This window comes from Ahaetulla prasina, chromosome 7 (genome assembly GCF_028640845.1).
Source record: "Ahaetulla prasina isolate Xishuangbanna chromosome 7, ASM2864084v1, whole genome shotgun sequence".
NCBI classification, from domain to species: Eukaryota; Metazoa; Chordata; class Lepidosauria; order Squamata; family Colubridae; genus Ahaetulla; species Ahaetulla prasina.
In genome coordinates, this window is record NC_080545.1 from 44,749,140 (window position 1) to 44,767,427 (window position 18,288).

An 18,288-nucleotide genomic window follows, 5' to 3' on the forward strand; every position below is an offset into this window, starting at 1 on the left:
GCAAAGACTAAGCATGTTTGTATTAAAAAAGCACTTCTAATTAATTACCATAGTGTTGGGGAGTCTCTTTTCAGTAGAATTTCACTACACAAGTTCTCAGTGTGCCACCTGAGTTAATCCACAATGTGTACATTTAACAAGGCTCAGTCCCTCAAACATGTCAAAGCTGCTGTTTCAGACCCATTTAATTGGGCTGACTGAGTTCCTGAATTTTTATGTAAATGTGCTTTTTTAGACTTCTCTGTTATACTCCAAATGTTTTACTAAAAGTTCCCAACTTCTTCTTGGAGAATATTCTATGTATGGAGAAGTCTCTTGTTCATCTTTAATATCTAGACTAAACTGCAAAAGCTCCTCCCTATAATTCTGGAGAGCTGCTGCTGGTCTTTGTAGGCAATATTGTACTAATTAAATAAAAGTTAGACTAAGAATAAAGCATCTTCCTATTTTCCTCCTTTGACTTTCTATTCCATTCTGATTGTGACAGATAAAAGCTGAATGAAGAAATAAATCTTATAACTAGGTTTAGTGATTCTGTAACACTGAGCCATCATAATGTTGGGTTATATTTGAAGTCTTGTAGTAGTTCTGAATAGGCAGAATCCAACTGCAACCTTACTATTCAGTCCCCACAAGCCTCAGCAGAATGGCAGTGGAAACTTCCCACATAATAGCCAGCTGGGAACAAACTCATCACGGATGGCAGAATGCAGTCCACCACATTATTTTCTCTCTGTTCCTGTGGTGTCCAAAGGAAAGCCATGGGGCAGAACATAGGTTTCTCTTCCTGCCACTTCCTTTTACTAAATCATCCACTCAGATGGATTGGGGATAACTGATACCATCTTTTTTTAAGGGGAACTTTGACTCCTTCCTTCCTTCCTTCTTTCCTTCCTTCCTTCCTTCTCCTAATCCATCACGCATAAATCTAACCTTTCTGCTCAAGATGAACATCATTTATTGATAAAGCAATCCAATTTTCTAAAACATTTCTTATATGTATTTGCTATGTGTGAATATTGTATATGTATTCACCATGAAATACTGTAGTTGGGTTTACTTGAAAGCAGTGCAGATTATAACAGTTCTTATTATGACACTTCTTACCTTCAAAACCTTTTTAGGTAGCAGCTACTTTCAAACATAATGGCATGCTTGCCACACATGGATCCTCTCTTCTCAGTACTGTGTTTCACTATACATGGATATATGCATATTAAAAACAGAAACATATTTTTGAAGAAAAAATTTGTATGCTTGAAACATCAAAAAACATTTTCTGCTCTGCACATACTGTTCACCCCTTCTTTCTAATTGCTAAGAAGGTAAACTTATCTTTTATGTTATCTGAGATTACTTTCATTCTGTTTTTTTTTAATCTTTCAGGTTTGCTTGTGGACATAACCAAAGACTACAAATATATGTATTTTGTCTGTGGTATAATTGTTGTTGTTTCAAGCATTTGGCTGTTCATTGGAAATGCAATCAATTATAGACTTTTGGCAAAAGAGAAGAAATTAGAAGATGAAAGGCAGAATGCCTTAAAGAATGCTGATTCCAAGGAAGTGGAGCCTTTGACCCACAAAGAGAGTGAAGAAGTTCTCAACAGCTCCAGCAAAATGCAAGACAGTCCTTCAGAAAAAGAAACAAATATTTAGCATAAATATACATATTGATAATGTTCAAAGTACATGCCAGATGTTTTGTAGTTATTATAATCAATTACAATACCAAATGGCAATAAGCATTTACAAAACCACATGTATTATAAAACACAGTAAATTAAATCATATTCTGTTCTGTTCCTTCTAAAAAGAGAGAAGGGGATAGAAAGAGTCTTCCCAGAACTGCATTAAAATGTTTTCCTCTTCCATCACACTGCCCTGGTAACAACTGACTTCTGTTAAAATGTCTAGCTATTCATAGCTAGACTAAACTTCTCTATATCTTGCCTTCAAGCAACCTGTACCTATCCAGGAGTGCACAATAATTGCAACAAGGGAACAATCTATAGTGTAGTATGAGAAAGGAGGATTATGTTGGAGTCTTTCAAAAATCCATTGTTTATTAAGCTCTACATTAGTTGGAGCAGGTATTTTGGTATTTTATTTTGGTGTCATGTATTCTAGGGCTCCTGCAGAATTTGATATGAGTTGCTTAAACATAAATTCCAAACAGGGTAGTGTCGTGACAGTAGGGTCTTCCTGTAACAAACATTCTTGCTCCAATAATGCCTCACCAAAAAAGTGCTACTATAGTAAAGGAAAAAAAATGACTGTATTGACCCACGTCTACTGATCATTTCACAAGATTATTTTGTGTGGGAGGGGTTGTTTGATTTGTTGCTTTTTTATTGTCCAGTAGAAGGAAACAATTTAAAGTGATGATATGATATGATGATACGATTTTCAATATGAAATTGAAAATGGAATAACTCTTAATAGCTACTTGAGTAAAAAGCGCACAAAAATGTATCACCACTGTTTTTATAATGCATTTTTGGTAGATCCAACTGGGTCTGTTATCTCTGATCAAACTTTTACTATGTGGCTTTTAAAGACATATGAAAACGGTAAGTTTTATTGCTAAATGCAATAATGTTTTCATTTTAGCGGATAAATAGGTTTTTTCTCTCCGCTGTAAAATTATTAGACATTTAAATCTATACAACCAGATATTAAATAATATCTGAAATAATACTTAGGATGCATTGTCTCATCATTGTATATTGTAGCTAGATATGCTGGCACAAATGTTAGCATCAGGGTAAAGCTTTTGAACAACGTATTGCCTTGTGATCATCACTTCACTCTGTTTGTATTCACACTTCTTGGAACAAGCTCCCTTATCTTATTAAATACTCTGCCCTTGGTGATCACTATTTTTTTCAAGATCTGGGTGTGAGTCATTGCCGCACACACACTGCTACCTGTTAATAATGTTACTCTCAAAATGGATTCAGAGCTTTCCTGTTGTAGACAATACAGTGTGAAATGTTTATAGGGATATCAGGGACCAGAAAAAATAATCAGGAGGGAGAGTGTATCAGATTTGTGGATTACCGGCTGGCCATCATTACGATTTTCCCCCATCTTTAGAAGCAAAAAAATAAAAAAATAAATAAAAATCTGAATCTACAGATCATAAAGCAGTAGAAACTTTTTTTTTTCTTTTCCTCTTTCTTTGTGCATGATTATCTGAACAATAAATAATTGTTCTAATCAGTAACATCTGGAACAGTAGTCCTGCCTAGACTGAATTTTGGTATAAAGACTTCAAAGATCTCCTATCTGAAAATTAAAATTAGTTGATCAGTGCCTAGATTTAATCAGTTCCTCAGATCTGAACCTCATCAGGCAGACCTTCTCCCTTTAAAGTTTTTTCCTTTTTAACAAGGCACCAAGATATAGTAGTGGATTGTGGATACTATGATCATGGGGCATGAATGATTCTTACATCAAGCAAAGTGTTGAGATGGAGATGGTCTTTCTCAATTGGCCAATATGCATCTCAAGCAATGGCTTCTGTACATTTCTTGTAATTGATTAATTAACTATATTAATTAGAAATAGAACCCTTTGACTACCTACTCTTGTGAAGCTACTTTCAAGGGGCACTTCAGTCAAGATCTTCATCTAAACAAAGCTCTTTCAAAAATCTGCACAGTCTAAATTGATATTGAGTTTCATAATCTTACAATCATGATATAAAGCAAGTTAACCAATTTTGCACATTAAGTGGTGAAATGCACATGCAGTCCACTATTTTAAAAAGATCTCAGACATTCAACTATCACTAATGTTCACTTTTCTTCTTGCTACACTATGACTATACTTTGCTCAGAAAGCAGTACTGTAACTCAGCTATTTATAATCAATCCTTGTTGTAAAGACCAAGCTTGCTGTAATAGTTAAGGCATCAGGCTAGAAACAGGGAGACATTTTGCTCTTGTCTCACCTTAGGCATAAAGCTAGCAGGGTGACCTAGGGTCAAACCATCTCAGCCCTAGGAACCAGGCAATGCCAAACTTTTTCTAAAATCTTGCCAAGAAAAGTGACTGAAGGAATGCATGTGTGTGTGCAGTGCACACACACACAAACATACACATAGCCATAAGAAATAATTCCTAAATAAGCCACAAGATATGCTGCTGCTTAATAGTTGACATCTACAATGCAGGCTGCTTAATTCAAACACAATAAAGCAAAGGGCAGTCTCCATACCCTGCTTTTTAAACTTTTAATTTTAGGTTTCTAACCAGACCAGAAACAGAGCAAGCAGGAAATAAATGTTGGTTTATAGAGAAGTATTCGTTTTATCATCCCAGATCACTAATGTAATACAAATTTGGAAGATAGATTTTTTTTGTCCTATAGTGCAATTCTTGCTTCCATTCTACTCAGCTATTCATATAGCTGCTACAATCCACTATACAATGAATTCCTACAAGATAAGTCTTCTATAATTAATTTGGACAGTTCCCTCCACTAAAACCGCATTTGCAATGAGATGTTAACTTGATCTCTGTTCAGGAATTAAAGTCAGACCACTTTGTTTTATCTCATATAATTCAATAAGAGCCTCTAAAAGCAACTCAGATGTTAACTCATAGCTTCACCATAGTTATCTTTAGTTCAGCTTCTTAATGTGTCACTATATAGCACCCAAATTCCATCCTACACAAATCTTGTTGGATTTAGCAGCAAGTCTGAAAGGACATTCTATTTCTATTCACTTCAGGATAAGTAGAACATATTATGTCATCCACAACTTTGTTTTTCAAGGTTCTTGATAGCAGAAAAGTATTACTTCTGCTCAGTGGTGAAATCCAAATTTTTTTACTACCAGTTCTGTTGGCTTGGTTTGGTGGGCATGATGTGGCTTGGTGGGTGTGGCAGGGGAAGGATACTGCAAAATCTCCATTCCCACCCCACTCTAGGGGAAGGATACTGCAAAATCCCCATTCCTTCTCCACTCCTGGAGGAAGGATATTGCAAAATCTCCATTCACACCCCACTGGGGCCAGCCAGAGGTGGTATTTGCCGGTTCTCCAAACTACTCAAAATTTCTGCTACCAGTTCTTCAAACTGCTCAAAATTTCCACTACCAGTTCTCTAGAACCTGTCAGAACCTGCTGGATTTCACCCCTGCTTCTGTTTGAATATTGAATATTACTTATATTCAAGGAAATGCCAGAGAAGCACTTTCAGGCTTCCTCGCTCATGCCCAATGGCCAAGAGCAGGATTTGTCAGGATAATGAGATGAAATTTCTTGTATTCATCTGAATAGGGCTCATATTGCTGTAGAGCTTCTGTAAGTATTCTGTGACGGTATACAATTGTGAGAAATAATGAAAGCTATATTTATGTGTCAGCATCTGGAGCCAGGATGAAGAAATAGAAGGTGTGTGTGATGGAGGGATTTAAATTTGATTACATTCAATTTCAACCTAATTAGAATTAATTAAATGCATGTGGGAATGCATGCATTTAGTATTTTCCTCCTGTCATAATAAAACATGCAATTCATTTCCAACTTTTGAAGATTTCTGTGGGCCACACTCAAAGCTTTAGGAAGCTTTTACACATGCACGTTTGCATGTGGCCACAGTTGCCCATTTTCACATGGAACACCATGCTAATATATGGGCCATTTTAGGAGAGGTCAGGAGGTACAGTCTGGTCAGAGGTAAGAATGCTGTCCTTCTTGTGAGTGGTGTGATGTCTTCTATGTAAATGTTGACGAGCTTGGATAAATATGAAGTCCTTAAGGAAAGAAAAATCTTAACAAATATAGCAAAATACATTTGTTGATTACCTAAGAGTGGAAAAAAAGATACAAACTTGCTCACAATTGGACATTTTGCTATAAATGTCTTCAAAATGAAAATTAAGAGCTTGTATTCATAAAATATATATGTTTGGTTTATGTAGCATATAGGCAACCTGCTATTAGTGAGGCAGAATGTTTTCACATTTCAACAATAGTTTCTTATATCAAGAATTTGTGGTTATTTGGCAGATTTTGAAGCAGATTAGAAATAGAAACCACTTCTAGGTATTTGGTTGGTTTTTTTAAAAACAACAATGAACTATGGTGGCACATTTGTCTCAGTCATTTTTTCCCTCCCTTCCTTCTTTGTCTTAGTGTCTTACTTTGTATCATTTGCCAATCTAACATTTTTCTGCTTAGCTTATAATTAAAATTGAAAATGTGTGCCATGAACTATTGCCATTTCAAGACCTTTGGCATTTAAAATACTGGGAGTTCAGTTTACTAGTAAAAGAGCAAATAAAATTAATTAGCCAAACAATTGGTATTCTAGAAAGGTTTGTATGTATGTATATATGTATGTAAAAATGTGGTGGTTAAAGGGATGCGGTGGCTCAGTGGCTAAGACACTGAGCTTGTCGATCGAAAGTTTGGCAGTTCAGTGGTTTGAATCCTTATTGCCGTGTAATGGGGTGAGCTCCCATTACTTGTCCCAGCTTCTGCCAACCTAGCAGTTCGAAAGTACATAAACAATGCAAATAGAAAAATAGGGACCACCTTTGGTGGGAAGGTAACAGCGTTCCGTGCAGCTCTGGTGTTTAGTCATGCCAGCCACATGACCACGGAGACATTTTTGGACAGCACTGGCTCTTTGGCTTTGAAATAGAGATGAGCACCACCCCCTAGAGTCGGGAACGACTAGCACATATGTGCGAGGGGAACCTTTACCTTTATGTATGTATATTTATCAGTGATTGATTATAGATTGGTTAAGCTTTATGTTATTGCTAGAGACAAAATCTTAAAATGGCACAATTTTTTGCCATTGAGTGGTCTTTGTCCTGAATTTTTAGAAGCACTTTCTTCTAAGTTTTGGCCATATGATTCTCTGTAGGTAACAACTGTTTGTTGATAGAAGTTATACTTAACCTTCTTGATGGTGATAGTAGCTGTGTAAAGGATACATTATAGAGCCAGTTTGGTGTAGTGGTTAGGCTAGAAACCAGAAGGCTATGAGTTCTAGTCCCACCTTAGGCACAAAACTCACTGGGTAACTTGGGGCTAATTACTCTCTCAGCTTCAGGAAGCAGGCAATGACAAACCACTTTGGATAAACCTAGCTAAGAAAACTGTAGGGATTTTCAGCATAAATCAAGACTGACTTGAACACACACACACACACACACACACACACACACACGGAGGAAAGAAAGGAGGGGAGCAAAATAGGCAGGAGGAGAAAGAAAGAAGCAGACAATGCTATCAATAAAGAAGAATATTTGTAACTAAGGATTGAAATAAAAAGTCCTTAGTGGTTCTAAGTGCTGAACTTGGTTGTTTTCTTTCATATGTTTCATTATCCAAACTAACATCTTCAGTGCACATGATGATGTTACCTAGTTTGGGTAATGAAATGTCTGCAAAAAAACAACCAAGCTCAGGGTATAGCTATATGTCAAAACATGACAGGAACATTTGAAAAAAAATGACAGGATAGTTGCATGTGTTCAAACCTTAGAGTACAGTTGTGTATGTTAAACTATATCAAAATAGTAGAAAATCTTGCTATTGAATTTCAATAGTTGAGATAAGAATTGTTTCAGGAACTACAAAATATGGGCTTCAGGAACAAATGCAGCCTTTGATGCATCAGTTTGCCTATATAATTATCCTACATCCTATGATAAACATACATTTTGGAACTACTAAGCTTGATGTAAAAAAAGAAGTTTAAAAATAGGAATTGAATTAGAAAGCCATCCACCTATAGCAAAGAAATATGTGGGTGGTTGTTTTTAGTTCAATTTAAATAAATCAGTTTTTTATTTACTCCATTTTGCAGCCATATTATAAACATGGAAGAAATGAGACTGAAAGTGTTATGGATTGTTATCTGTAAATCACAGTACGTAAATTCATGGCCCAGACTATTCAGTTCATCTTACCTTGGCTTTTAATTTATGATAATTTATACATTGCAGAACTGTAGCTTCCTTTGTAATTATGGCCAGGATTCAGAAAAAGAATTTACTGCCTGAGACAAAACAACAAAAGGAACTTTCCTCCAACATATCTACAGTAGGTCCACAAAATGGAAAACTAAGTATATTAGCTTAGCAATAGAGACAAAACCAATTGCATTCCCACATCCTGTTCCTTTCTCAGTAGAAAACATATACTCATCTTCATAATAAATACACTAACAATTTGCTGAAAATCAGCTTTGTTTTCTTGTCATATTTGCCTAGTGGTATGTCCAATGTTCAGCATTACTTCATCAGAATAGATACATCTACAACAAACAGTAAACCATAAACACTGTTTATCAGTAAATATACTCATGTCCATTGATTTATTTCTCTAAGCAGCATAGTCATCAATACTCTTATTTCAGTTTACCATGCTACCTATAGGATATTGCAGAAAAGTATCCCCATGGCTCCCTCTAGATTTATTTTCAGGAAGTTTCTCTGGCTAATAACTTGGAATTATCTGCAAATTATAACAGTTGCATGTTTTTCTATCCACATCACCATCTAGTGGGTGTGGGCAGCCACAGATATTAGTAGGCACAGGCAATAGTAGCTTATTTATATCTAATATATAGCTGATAGTAAAAAAAAAATTATGCAAACATGAACATATTTTATAGTCATTTTCCTGGTAAAATATCCTCTCATTCCAGACAAACCTAAAGAAACTAACTACATATGAACACAGTAGGCAAATGGCATACACATCTCTTCATATTTTTATAATTGGTCACCCTAAAATTAATTACATTGGCTGTGAATCTAAAAGTTATGTTATAGGCATAACAAACAAAATACTTCCCTTCGAACACATCTATCCTCCTGGTCATGCCAGTCAATGGGTGTTGTTTTGCTGGAATATGTAAGTAGTAAAGGCATTAAGCATCAAACTACATGATGTAATTGAAATTATATGAATAGCTGAACAAATGTTAGGACCAAAACAAAAAGAATGATGTTGCCTAATTCTTTGCAAGCCTCCTTTCATTAGTTTTTATTATTAGTTTATTAGTTTCCATTATTCATGTCTGCTGGAAATGTTTGTGTGTGCATCAGTATGAATGCATGTGTGTATGTATTTGCTTTGGATAAAATGTATTTGTAAAAAACAATGATGTTTTTCTGTAGAATACTTGATTATTTCTTTCATTTACTTCCAGTCTTACTTCAATTAGCTATTTATTAAAAGTGGACATTGCAATATTTTACAATATTGCTTTGAAGCTCTGGCTCAGTGTGGGTTGAAATATCACCTCATATATTTTAAATTCTGCAAAAGTACAAGTGTAGTTGTTGTTTTTTAAGTGTGTTGCAATTATAATTTCTGAACAAAATATATTTTAGGTTTTTGTTTGTTTCTATATATGTTTGAGCTGAAGATGCACCTGAAGTATTAAATAGCCACAGAAGCAAACCCTGTTAAGAAACAAATGCCATTTTGTTGCTTGGATGTTCATTGTAATGGAAAATGCTTGAATTGAAAGGATTCTAAATTCATATAGAAAAAAATTAACCCATGACTGGAATCTAAAAGCTAAAAACCATTTAAAGGTTTAAACCAGTTCTTCTTAAGCCTCTTCATTTATAGTAGTCTTCATGCTGCTCCACAATTTGGCCTCCAATTTTCCCTGTGAGGGAAGATCTGAACTTATTCTCTCAAACTAAATGCAGGTTGTAGATTTGAATAGAACAATGATATAATGGCTATTAGTGAGTACAATCAAATTTATGATAAATGTTATAAATGAATTTTTATTTCCTGGATATAGGAAATGAAAGCCAAATACCGAGAACAAATTTAATTTCCCTACCATTTCTGTATGCCAGATAAGTGAGAGTAGAGTGAAGAAAATTAGAATATGGTATAAAGAAAGATATTTGTCACCATTCACTGCTTTCTCTTCTGGGTGAATGCACATACCTTCCACAGGGAAAAAATCAGGCACCCAGATAAGCTCTGTTGCTCCTTTATTCAGTCTGCTTAAATAAATTAAATTCAGCAATAATAAAATGGCTTGTGTTGAAGGTACCACAAGATATTTCGATGTTATCAGGCATCATATTGCCAGACTGGTAGGCCTCAACAAAAGAAACAGTTAAGATGCAATCTATAACATTTATCACAATATTGATTATACTCACTGATAGCCATTATATTATTGTTCTATCCAAATCTACAACCTGCATGTAGTTTGAGTAGAATAAGTTCAGATAAAGAACAGATAAAGCTAGAATTTCAGGAGCATGATTTGGTTATAGTTGCCTGAACTTTCAAATCTCTGGTATAGGCCAAGCTTCAGGCAAACAATGGATTGATTAGTTAAATCAGCAATATTTTAGCTCCCTTGTGCTAAAAAATTTTTGTGTCTCCAGAATCTATGTGATCTTACAGACCCAATAAAACCCTATGTTTATTTTCTAAACATAGTCTGCAGCAATTCATTTAATTTTTTTCCTATGTCCCTTGCAATACATATGATCATCACACCTGCTCAATTCAAGCATTACACAATACTGGAAAATGATGGCAAAACTCTGATTTATAAGATGACACCATACTGATTAGCTTTTCATTGATAAATTGGCTTGTAGTGAAAATAAAGTCAGGAATAACTTCATAGAAGCTACACTTTGACAAACACAACCATCTTTCAACTGTTAGGTAAGAAGAGACAAGTCTATTAAAGTTTGTGTGCAATGTTCCATCTCCAGAAAATCCTTGCCCATTTCTCTTGAAGTTAAAGATTGGAGAAAGGCTGATTGCAAATCAGTGAAGCTGCTTGAATTTTCAAGTTGATGGTTCACTTTAAAGGCATTTTGAGAAAATCACCCCTTCAGATTGAATCTCTGAATCACTGAAACAATTTGATATGTCAAATAAAATTGGGTGCTCCTTTCTTGAATGTAATCAACAATTTGAATTAAACTTGACTGAATGAACTGAATCAACTCAAATTGCAGAGTTAAATCAATTATTTGAGCCAAACCTGGCTGATTTTTATATTTAAAAAAACAGTTACTTTTCAATTATGATCTTTGGATATATCGAAGAGTGAACAATACAATGCCTAAGATGATTTTTTTACAATGGCACTAAGTTTAGGGTGTGAGATTTGTTGGATAATTTTTGTGTTGACAACTGTCTGAGAAACAAGTGAATCAGTCCTCTCAGTTTTTCTCTCTTAAGACACAATTGCGCTATTTTTTGCAGGTTATTCATTCATTTGGGATCTGTCTAAAAGGTAGGGCATTTAAATTATAGCCCTTCAGAAATTATTGGACTGACACTTCCATTGCTCCATATAATTGGCCAAATTGCTAAGGCTTATAATTGGGGTTCAATAATACCTGGTGGAACACACATTGCTAACTTCTGATTTAGATTAATGCACAAATTCTATACAGGGAAAAACAAGAAAAGGAAATATCTTTAAATACATAGTGAATTAGGTAAAATTCTAGAAACTGACCCTAGAAAACTAAACTATTTTTCTGAGTAGAGAAAAAAGATATGAGAAAGCCTTACAAAGTTTCAGATTCTTAGATTCTTAGATCACTCCATGTAGCATTGATTAAACAGCTTGATTATTACATCTTTTTGTTTGAAAAAGAAATGTTACTTTTAAATTTCAACTGACCTTATTCAATTTAATGGAATCAGACTCGTTGATATCTAGTTGTGCCTTGATTTGCCTCAGGTTTGAATATGTCTGTTTCACAATTATCAATATTTAAATAGCATGAGTGCAAATTTAAATGATTGTACATACTTCATATATTTCTATGCCTGGAAGCAAATAACATTGAACTGCTACTGTCAACATATAAAAGATTACAATAATAAAATCACTATAAAATGCCTATTATTTATTATGGTTAGTCTCATGTCAGCCAAATTGGATTTGGCTTTTTTATTCATCTATTGAGTCATTATCATTATTAATATTGTAATTGTTATTTGAAATACTCCTTGTCCCCAAAGTCATTTGCCAGACGGAGAGCCAATTATTGAAAATATAATGGAAATATTGTGGTCTGACTCTGCACTCTCTGGTTTGTGGCTTATAAAATTGAGATCAATGTATTTTACTTCCTTATTCAAGTTTGTAAACATACTCTTTCTTTAGTTAACTGTTCTAAGCAATATGTAATAGCCATTGCTATGTTAGCCATTGCAATGATTATACCATTTTTAAAAAATTGTTACATGTTTGGGACAATGACTTTTTTGTGTTTGTTTTTACTTGCAGATATTAACTGTACAACTTTTGACAATCACTTTTTAGCTCAAGGTGCTATCATTCCAAAGATGATCTGAATCAAACTTCTCTTTCCTGTCTCAATAAGCAGTTTTGACTTGAAAAATGTTTACAGTTTACACTATTAACCTGTATAACAACAAATATTATTGTGTTGCATTTAAACAGATATTTATGATTTTTCTTTAATATTAATTGCTATTACAGGTCTATTTTAGCATCTAATGATATCTAAATCTCCATGTACAGTATATGTTTAAAGAGCATATTCACAATGAACAAGTTAAGAAGTGAAAAAAGCAAATAAAAACCCTATATAAAGTTCTGAATTGATTGTTAGCACTCACTATTATTTTATGTGCTACTCTTATTCATTAGTAATATGTTTCTTTGCTGCCTGCATTGCTTGCAGGCTACAGGGGTGTAGATTTTATGCACAGAAGAGCAATTGCTTTCTTCCACTGTTCTTCAGTTGCTAAGGGAGACTTCTGCTTTAAACTTTGGAGAACTGTCACTAGTCTAAAAAGACTGTCCTGAGGCAGAGAAGCCAGTAAATTTGACTTTGCTGATGTCGTTTTTCCATGGCTCATACTATTATTGTTCCAAAGTTCTCCGCACCATGCATTTTACTTTTCCTGTCTTTCTGCTTAGTAATGTCAGGGGTGTCAGCTGAGCAATAGGGACAACAAAAGGAAACTAAATTGGACGTCTCTTTCTTTAGACCTCATGGCTACCAACAGCTGGATATCCACAAATAGGTGCTTCACATCTACTTCAGTTTAAATTGACTGTGCTAGAATCCAAGCTTTGATATTAGCAATTAGTTGATAAATGAAATTATTTAAAGAAAATACTTCTTATGAAACTGTTTCCTAGTCCCCATTTTCCCCCTCAAGAAAAATCTTTAACACTTAATTTTAATGGAGAATATAATCAAATAAGCTAGACGGTTTTCTTACTGAACCAATACATATCAATTTGTGTTCTATTCTGTGTCCCTTGCATCTTCCATCCCACCTTTTTCAGATTTTACTATTTTCATTTGTGTAGTAGTGCTTTAACTTCAGTTATTTCCAGAATTCTCTACTTCACTAAGTCATAACTTGATTTATTCTTTATTCCAATCCCAACTAATCCCAATCTTTTTGCCAAGCAATCATTGAGCCCTAGTTTTCAGTTCCTTCATTCCTTCCTTTTTAAAAATCATATATTTCAACTGCATCTTTAATAACACAGAATCTTTAATTCTCTATGAATTTTTCCCTCAAAATACTTGTGAGATGTAGTCCATTATATGGTTTCAACTAAAAGAATTATTAAAATTATTTCTATCAATTAAATATATGTGGTTGATGAGGTCTTCTGCCATGTTTGAAACCCATGTTTGGACATGCATCTTCCCTTATTAAAGTTAGATATGTTCTTGGGCAGTCATCAATTTTTCCCCCAAGCCAGCTAAATACCTAGGCCAAATAACAATTCCCAAATTTGGAAGACCCTTGATGTGGCAATATTTAATATTCTACAACAGTTGTTTTGTGGAGTATTCTATTCAAACAGAAACTTTACCTCTGATAAAGTTCCTGTTCCTAAAACATTAATCCATGTGCTTCTATATTGCTATCCTAATAAAGCTGACTGGTTGGGGCTAATAGTAATCCATCTACTCAGATTTCAAGGCCATCACATTCATTTATTTATAGCTGCTACTATGTGAACAATTTGATTTTGTTCCTCTTAATGTGCCCAGGTTTTGTTTTTCAATTTCTAAAATATGTCACAACTTGAACACAGTTGTTTTATAACTGCTGGGTTTTACTATGTTTTTTATTTGCTATCTCACACTTTTTTTTTCCCCCCTGTTGTTAATCTGGTCTATGACATAAAGTATCCTATCATCCATCCATCCATCCATCCATCCATCCATCCATCCATCTAATTTAATCTAATCGCTCATATCTATCTCGTCCATCTCTTACATATTGTTCAATGTTTTATTATATCTATTCTCCTACAAAGTAGGAAAACAGCATGCAGAGAAGGGAAATATTTCTAATGTCACATAGGAGTACTGCTTTTAAAAAGAAAAGCGGTAATGCACTAATATGCATTAAATATGTATCATTAAAGTATGTAAGGAACAGATGTGCAAATGATGCATTCGAAGAACTGTAGAACTGTACAGAATTTTAACAATGTTTTTTAAAAATACTGAGAAAGGGAGATTTTTGATGCATTGTTTTTATGTTTGTCTACATGAATGAAAACTTTAAATTACAAAAACCTTGGGAAAATTCATCTGAATATGTTAAGTTACTCTTAAATTGCCTAGGCTTTTCCTGAATATCCACTTACAGTCTTACATTTGGTAAAAGGTTAGTTAAATGGCAATGAAGTTTAACATATCTCAGGGAAAGTAAAATCAGTCTTAGACTTAATGTTAGTTTTGGTTGGATTCTTCTGGAACAAGGGAGGAAAAAACATGAATAGGTCTTGTAATGTATTTTGAACTTTGAGAGGGAATTTTGGGCGGGAAAATTGCACGTTGCTGACTGGTTGAAGCCTCAACCAAAAGAGTATTTAAAGAGGGGTTTTTGCCGGTTGTGCCTGCTGGGGTCACAATAAACTAAAGAGCTGTTGTCACTCACTGGTCTCCTGCCTCTTCATTGCCCGAACTTAACATTGGCGACGAGGGTGGGATGTTGAGGCAGTGAGATCGTAAAAAGAGCTGACGGAACCAGAAATTCGAAAACCCAGCCAGTTCTCGAAGGCGGAAAATAGCGATGTCCAGCTACACGCCGCCAGCGCCATTTGACCCAGCAAAGGAGAAATGGGGGTCGTACATGGCTCGCTTCGAGTGTTTCCTCAAAGCAAATGAACTACAGGGAGTCTCGGACAATCGGAAGCGAGCATACTTCCTGAGCCACTGCGGTCCAGAGGTCTTCGATACGGCGGAGTCACTCTCAGAGCCAACGCCGGTACAATCAGTACCGTGGCAGACACTACAAACAACACTTCGAGCGCACTATGCACCGGTACCCTCAAAGTTTGTCCAATGGTTCGAATTGAGGCAACGGGTACAGCGAGAAGGCGAATCAATAAGTGTGTATATGGCCGCGTTGAGGAAAGCCACAAACCACTGTGAGTACAGAGATTTGGAGGATTCCTTACTCGAACAACTCATTTGTGGGGTCAGGGACATCAGACTACAAAGGCGGCTGCTGTCTAAAAGCAACCTGACTTTAGCGATAGCCCTGGACGAAGCCAGAGCTCATGAGATGTCCACCAAGGCGGCGGAGACCTTGCAAAAGCCAAACGCGCAGGGTGCCGGGACAAAGACTACACCGGTCCACAGCGAGGAAGTCCAGGCCGAATCGGAAGGTGAGGAAGAGGAAGAGGTGTTCCACACCGGGAGGCTGGAGAGAGGTGACCGGGACGAATGTGTGAGTTGTGGGGGGCAACACCAACGGCAAAACTGCAGATTCAAGGACGCGGTTTGTCGGCGGTGTGAAAAAAAAGGACACATAGCTCGGGCCTGCCGAGCCCCCCAACCTTCCCGCCAAAAATTCAAACCGACCAATCAGAGCGGGAGCAGAGCGGCCCGGATTGGTCCATTTAAAAAGGGCGCGAAGTTAAACCAGACCACTGTGAGAGTGGGCCACGCATCGACACGACTAGAGAAGAAAATATTTACCCAAGTCTACATTGAAGGGGTGCAGTGCCCAATGGAAGTAGACACTGGGTCGTCAATCACAATTATGTCCTGGGACACCATCGTGAGAGACTTGCCAGCCATCGCAAAACGTCAGCTACAAACCCAGAAGCTGAGAGTGCAGGACTACCAAGGGAATCGGATCCCTGTTCGAGGAGTCACATCCGTCCAAGTCAAATATGGACAATTCAAAAAGACCCTGCCAATCACCATAGTAAACGGAACTCTACCGAGCTTGCTAGGGCTGGACTGGTTCCGAGCTTTGGGCATGGGAGTGACCGGGGTCCACAGGAGCGACATCATCCTCAGAGACGAACTACTGAAGGAGTTCGAGGACGTTTCAAGGATTGCCTGGGCAAGTACGTGGGGACCCCTATTTCTTTCAACCTTGACCCCAAGTCGCCCCATCCGGTTAAAGACTAGGAGGGTTCCATTCGCCCTAAAGCCCAAAATTGACCGAGAATTAGACAAGCTAGTAAGCCAGGGAATACTAGTCCCCGTCGATCATGCAAAATGGGAGACACCCATAGTAACCCCAGTCAAACCGGACGGATCGGTCCGGATTTGCGCTGACTACAAAGCAACGCTTAACAAAGCATTGCAGAAAAGTGCATACCCCGTTCCAGTGGTGCAACATTTGCTACACTCATTAGGGCAAGGGCAGGTCTTCGCCAAACTCGATTTGGCCCAAGCCTACCAGCAGCTACCTGTAGATAGCAGCACAGCTGAGGCGCAGACAATTGTCACGCACGGGGCTTTCAAATGTACGCGACTCCAGTTCGGAGTTAGCGTGGCCCCAGGGCTCTTCCAGAACCTAATGGAGCGATTATTACAGGGCCTGCCAGGAGTGGTACCATACTTCGACGATGTATTGGTATCAGCTGAAAACTTAGAGGAACTCGGGGTAAAACTAAGGAAGGTGTTGGGCATTTTTAGGTCTGCTGGGCTTAAAGTTAAGCTCAACAAATGCCACATTGGGGTGAAATCTGTAGAATTCCTAGAATACCGAATAGACAGGGAAAGGATCCACCCCACGGAGAGCAAGGTACGGGCCATTAGAAAGGCCCCAGCCCCCAAAAATAAAACAGAATTACAGGCATTCTTGGGGCTTGTTAATTTCTATGCGGTATTCTTGAAGAATAAAGCAACAGTAGCCGAACCGCTACATAAGTTGCTAGCAAAGAAAGCTGTGTGGTCCTGGGGCAGAGAAGAGGCTAGGGCATTTGAGGGGGTAAAAAACCTTTTGTCCAGCGATAGCCTCCTCATCCAGTACAATGGCACGTTGCCACTAGTGCTAGTTTGCGATGCTTCACCATATGGGGTGGGGGCGGTGCTCAGCCATAGGTTACCGAATGGAACAGAAGCCCCTATAGCGTATTATTCCCGGACGATGTCCTCTGCGGAAAGGAACTACAGCCAGTTAGATAGGAAGCGTTGGCCATAGTCTCCGGGTTAAGAAATTCCACGAATACTTGTTTGGGCGAGATTTCGAGATAGTCACGGACCACAGACCCTTCTAGGACTCTTACCGGGTGACCGCCCAACACCCGTGGCACTTTCTCCCAGGCTGACCCGATGGACTATTTTCCTAGCGGCATACTCCTACAAATTGCTCCACCGCCCAGGAAAAGACTTAGGGCATGCGGACGCTCTGAGCAGATGCCCTTTACCAGAGACAATTGAAGACCCCACCCGGGACACCCGTCGATGCTGCAGCTTGTAGGAATAAGCGGCTAAGAAAATAGTCCATCGGGTCAATCGTGGCGAAAGTGCCACAGGCGTTGGGCGGTCGCCTGCCAGTATTCCTAACAGCGGTCTGTGGTCAGTCACAATTTCAAAGTCTCGCCCAAAAACATATTCGTGAAATTTTTTTACCCCTGACACAATTGCTAGCGCTTCCTTATCTAACTGGCTATAGTTCCTCTCTGTGGAGGACATCGTTCTGGAGTAGAAGGCTATAGGGGCTTCTGTGCCGTTTGGAAGTCTGTGGCTGAGCACAGCCCCCACCCCGTAAGGGGAGGCATCGCAAACCAGCACTAAGGGCAATGAGCTATGATACTGGATGAGCAGGCTATCGCTCGAGAGCAGGTTTTTTACTGCTTCGAAAGCCCTACTTTCCGACTTTCCCCAAGACCAAACAGTATTTTTCCCTAGAAGCTTATGCAGCGGTTCAGCAACGGTCGCTTTGTTTTTTAAAAAAACCGCGTAAAAATTCACTAGCCCCAGGAATGCCTGTAGCTCTGTTTTGTTTTTGGGCGCTGGAGCCTTTCTGATTGCCTTGACCTTGCTCTC

At 37.5% G+C, this 18,288-nt stretch overlaps 1 protein-coding gene across 3 annotated transcripts in view; it reads left to right on the top strand.

The window, feature by feature from the left end:
- SLC16A7 (solute carrier family 16 member 7) overlaps positions 1-15,040 on the top strand; it is a 188,221-nt gene extending 173,181 nt beyond the window's left edge. For all 3 annotated transcript variants that reach the window (XM_058189870.1, XM_058189869.1, XM_058189871.1), the window contains exon 5: positions 1,387-15,040. In XM_058189870.1, the coding sequence (XP_058045853.1) occupies positions 1,387-1,658 (272 nt within the window). In that variant the 3' untranslated portion in view covers positions 1,659-15,040. The remainder of the gene's footprint in view (positions 1-1,386) is intronic.
- Positions 15,041-18,288: the final 3,248 nt, after the last annotated feature.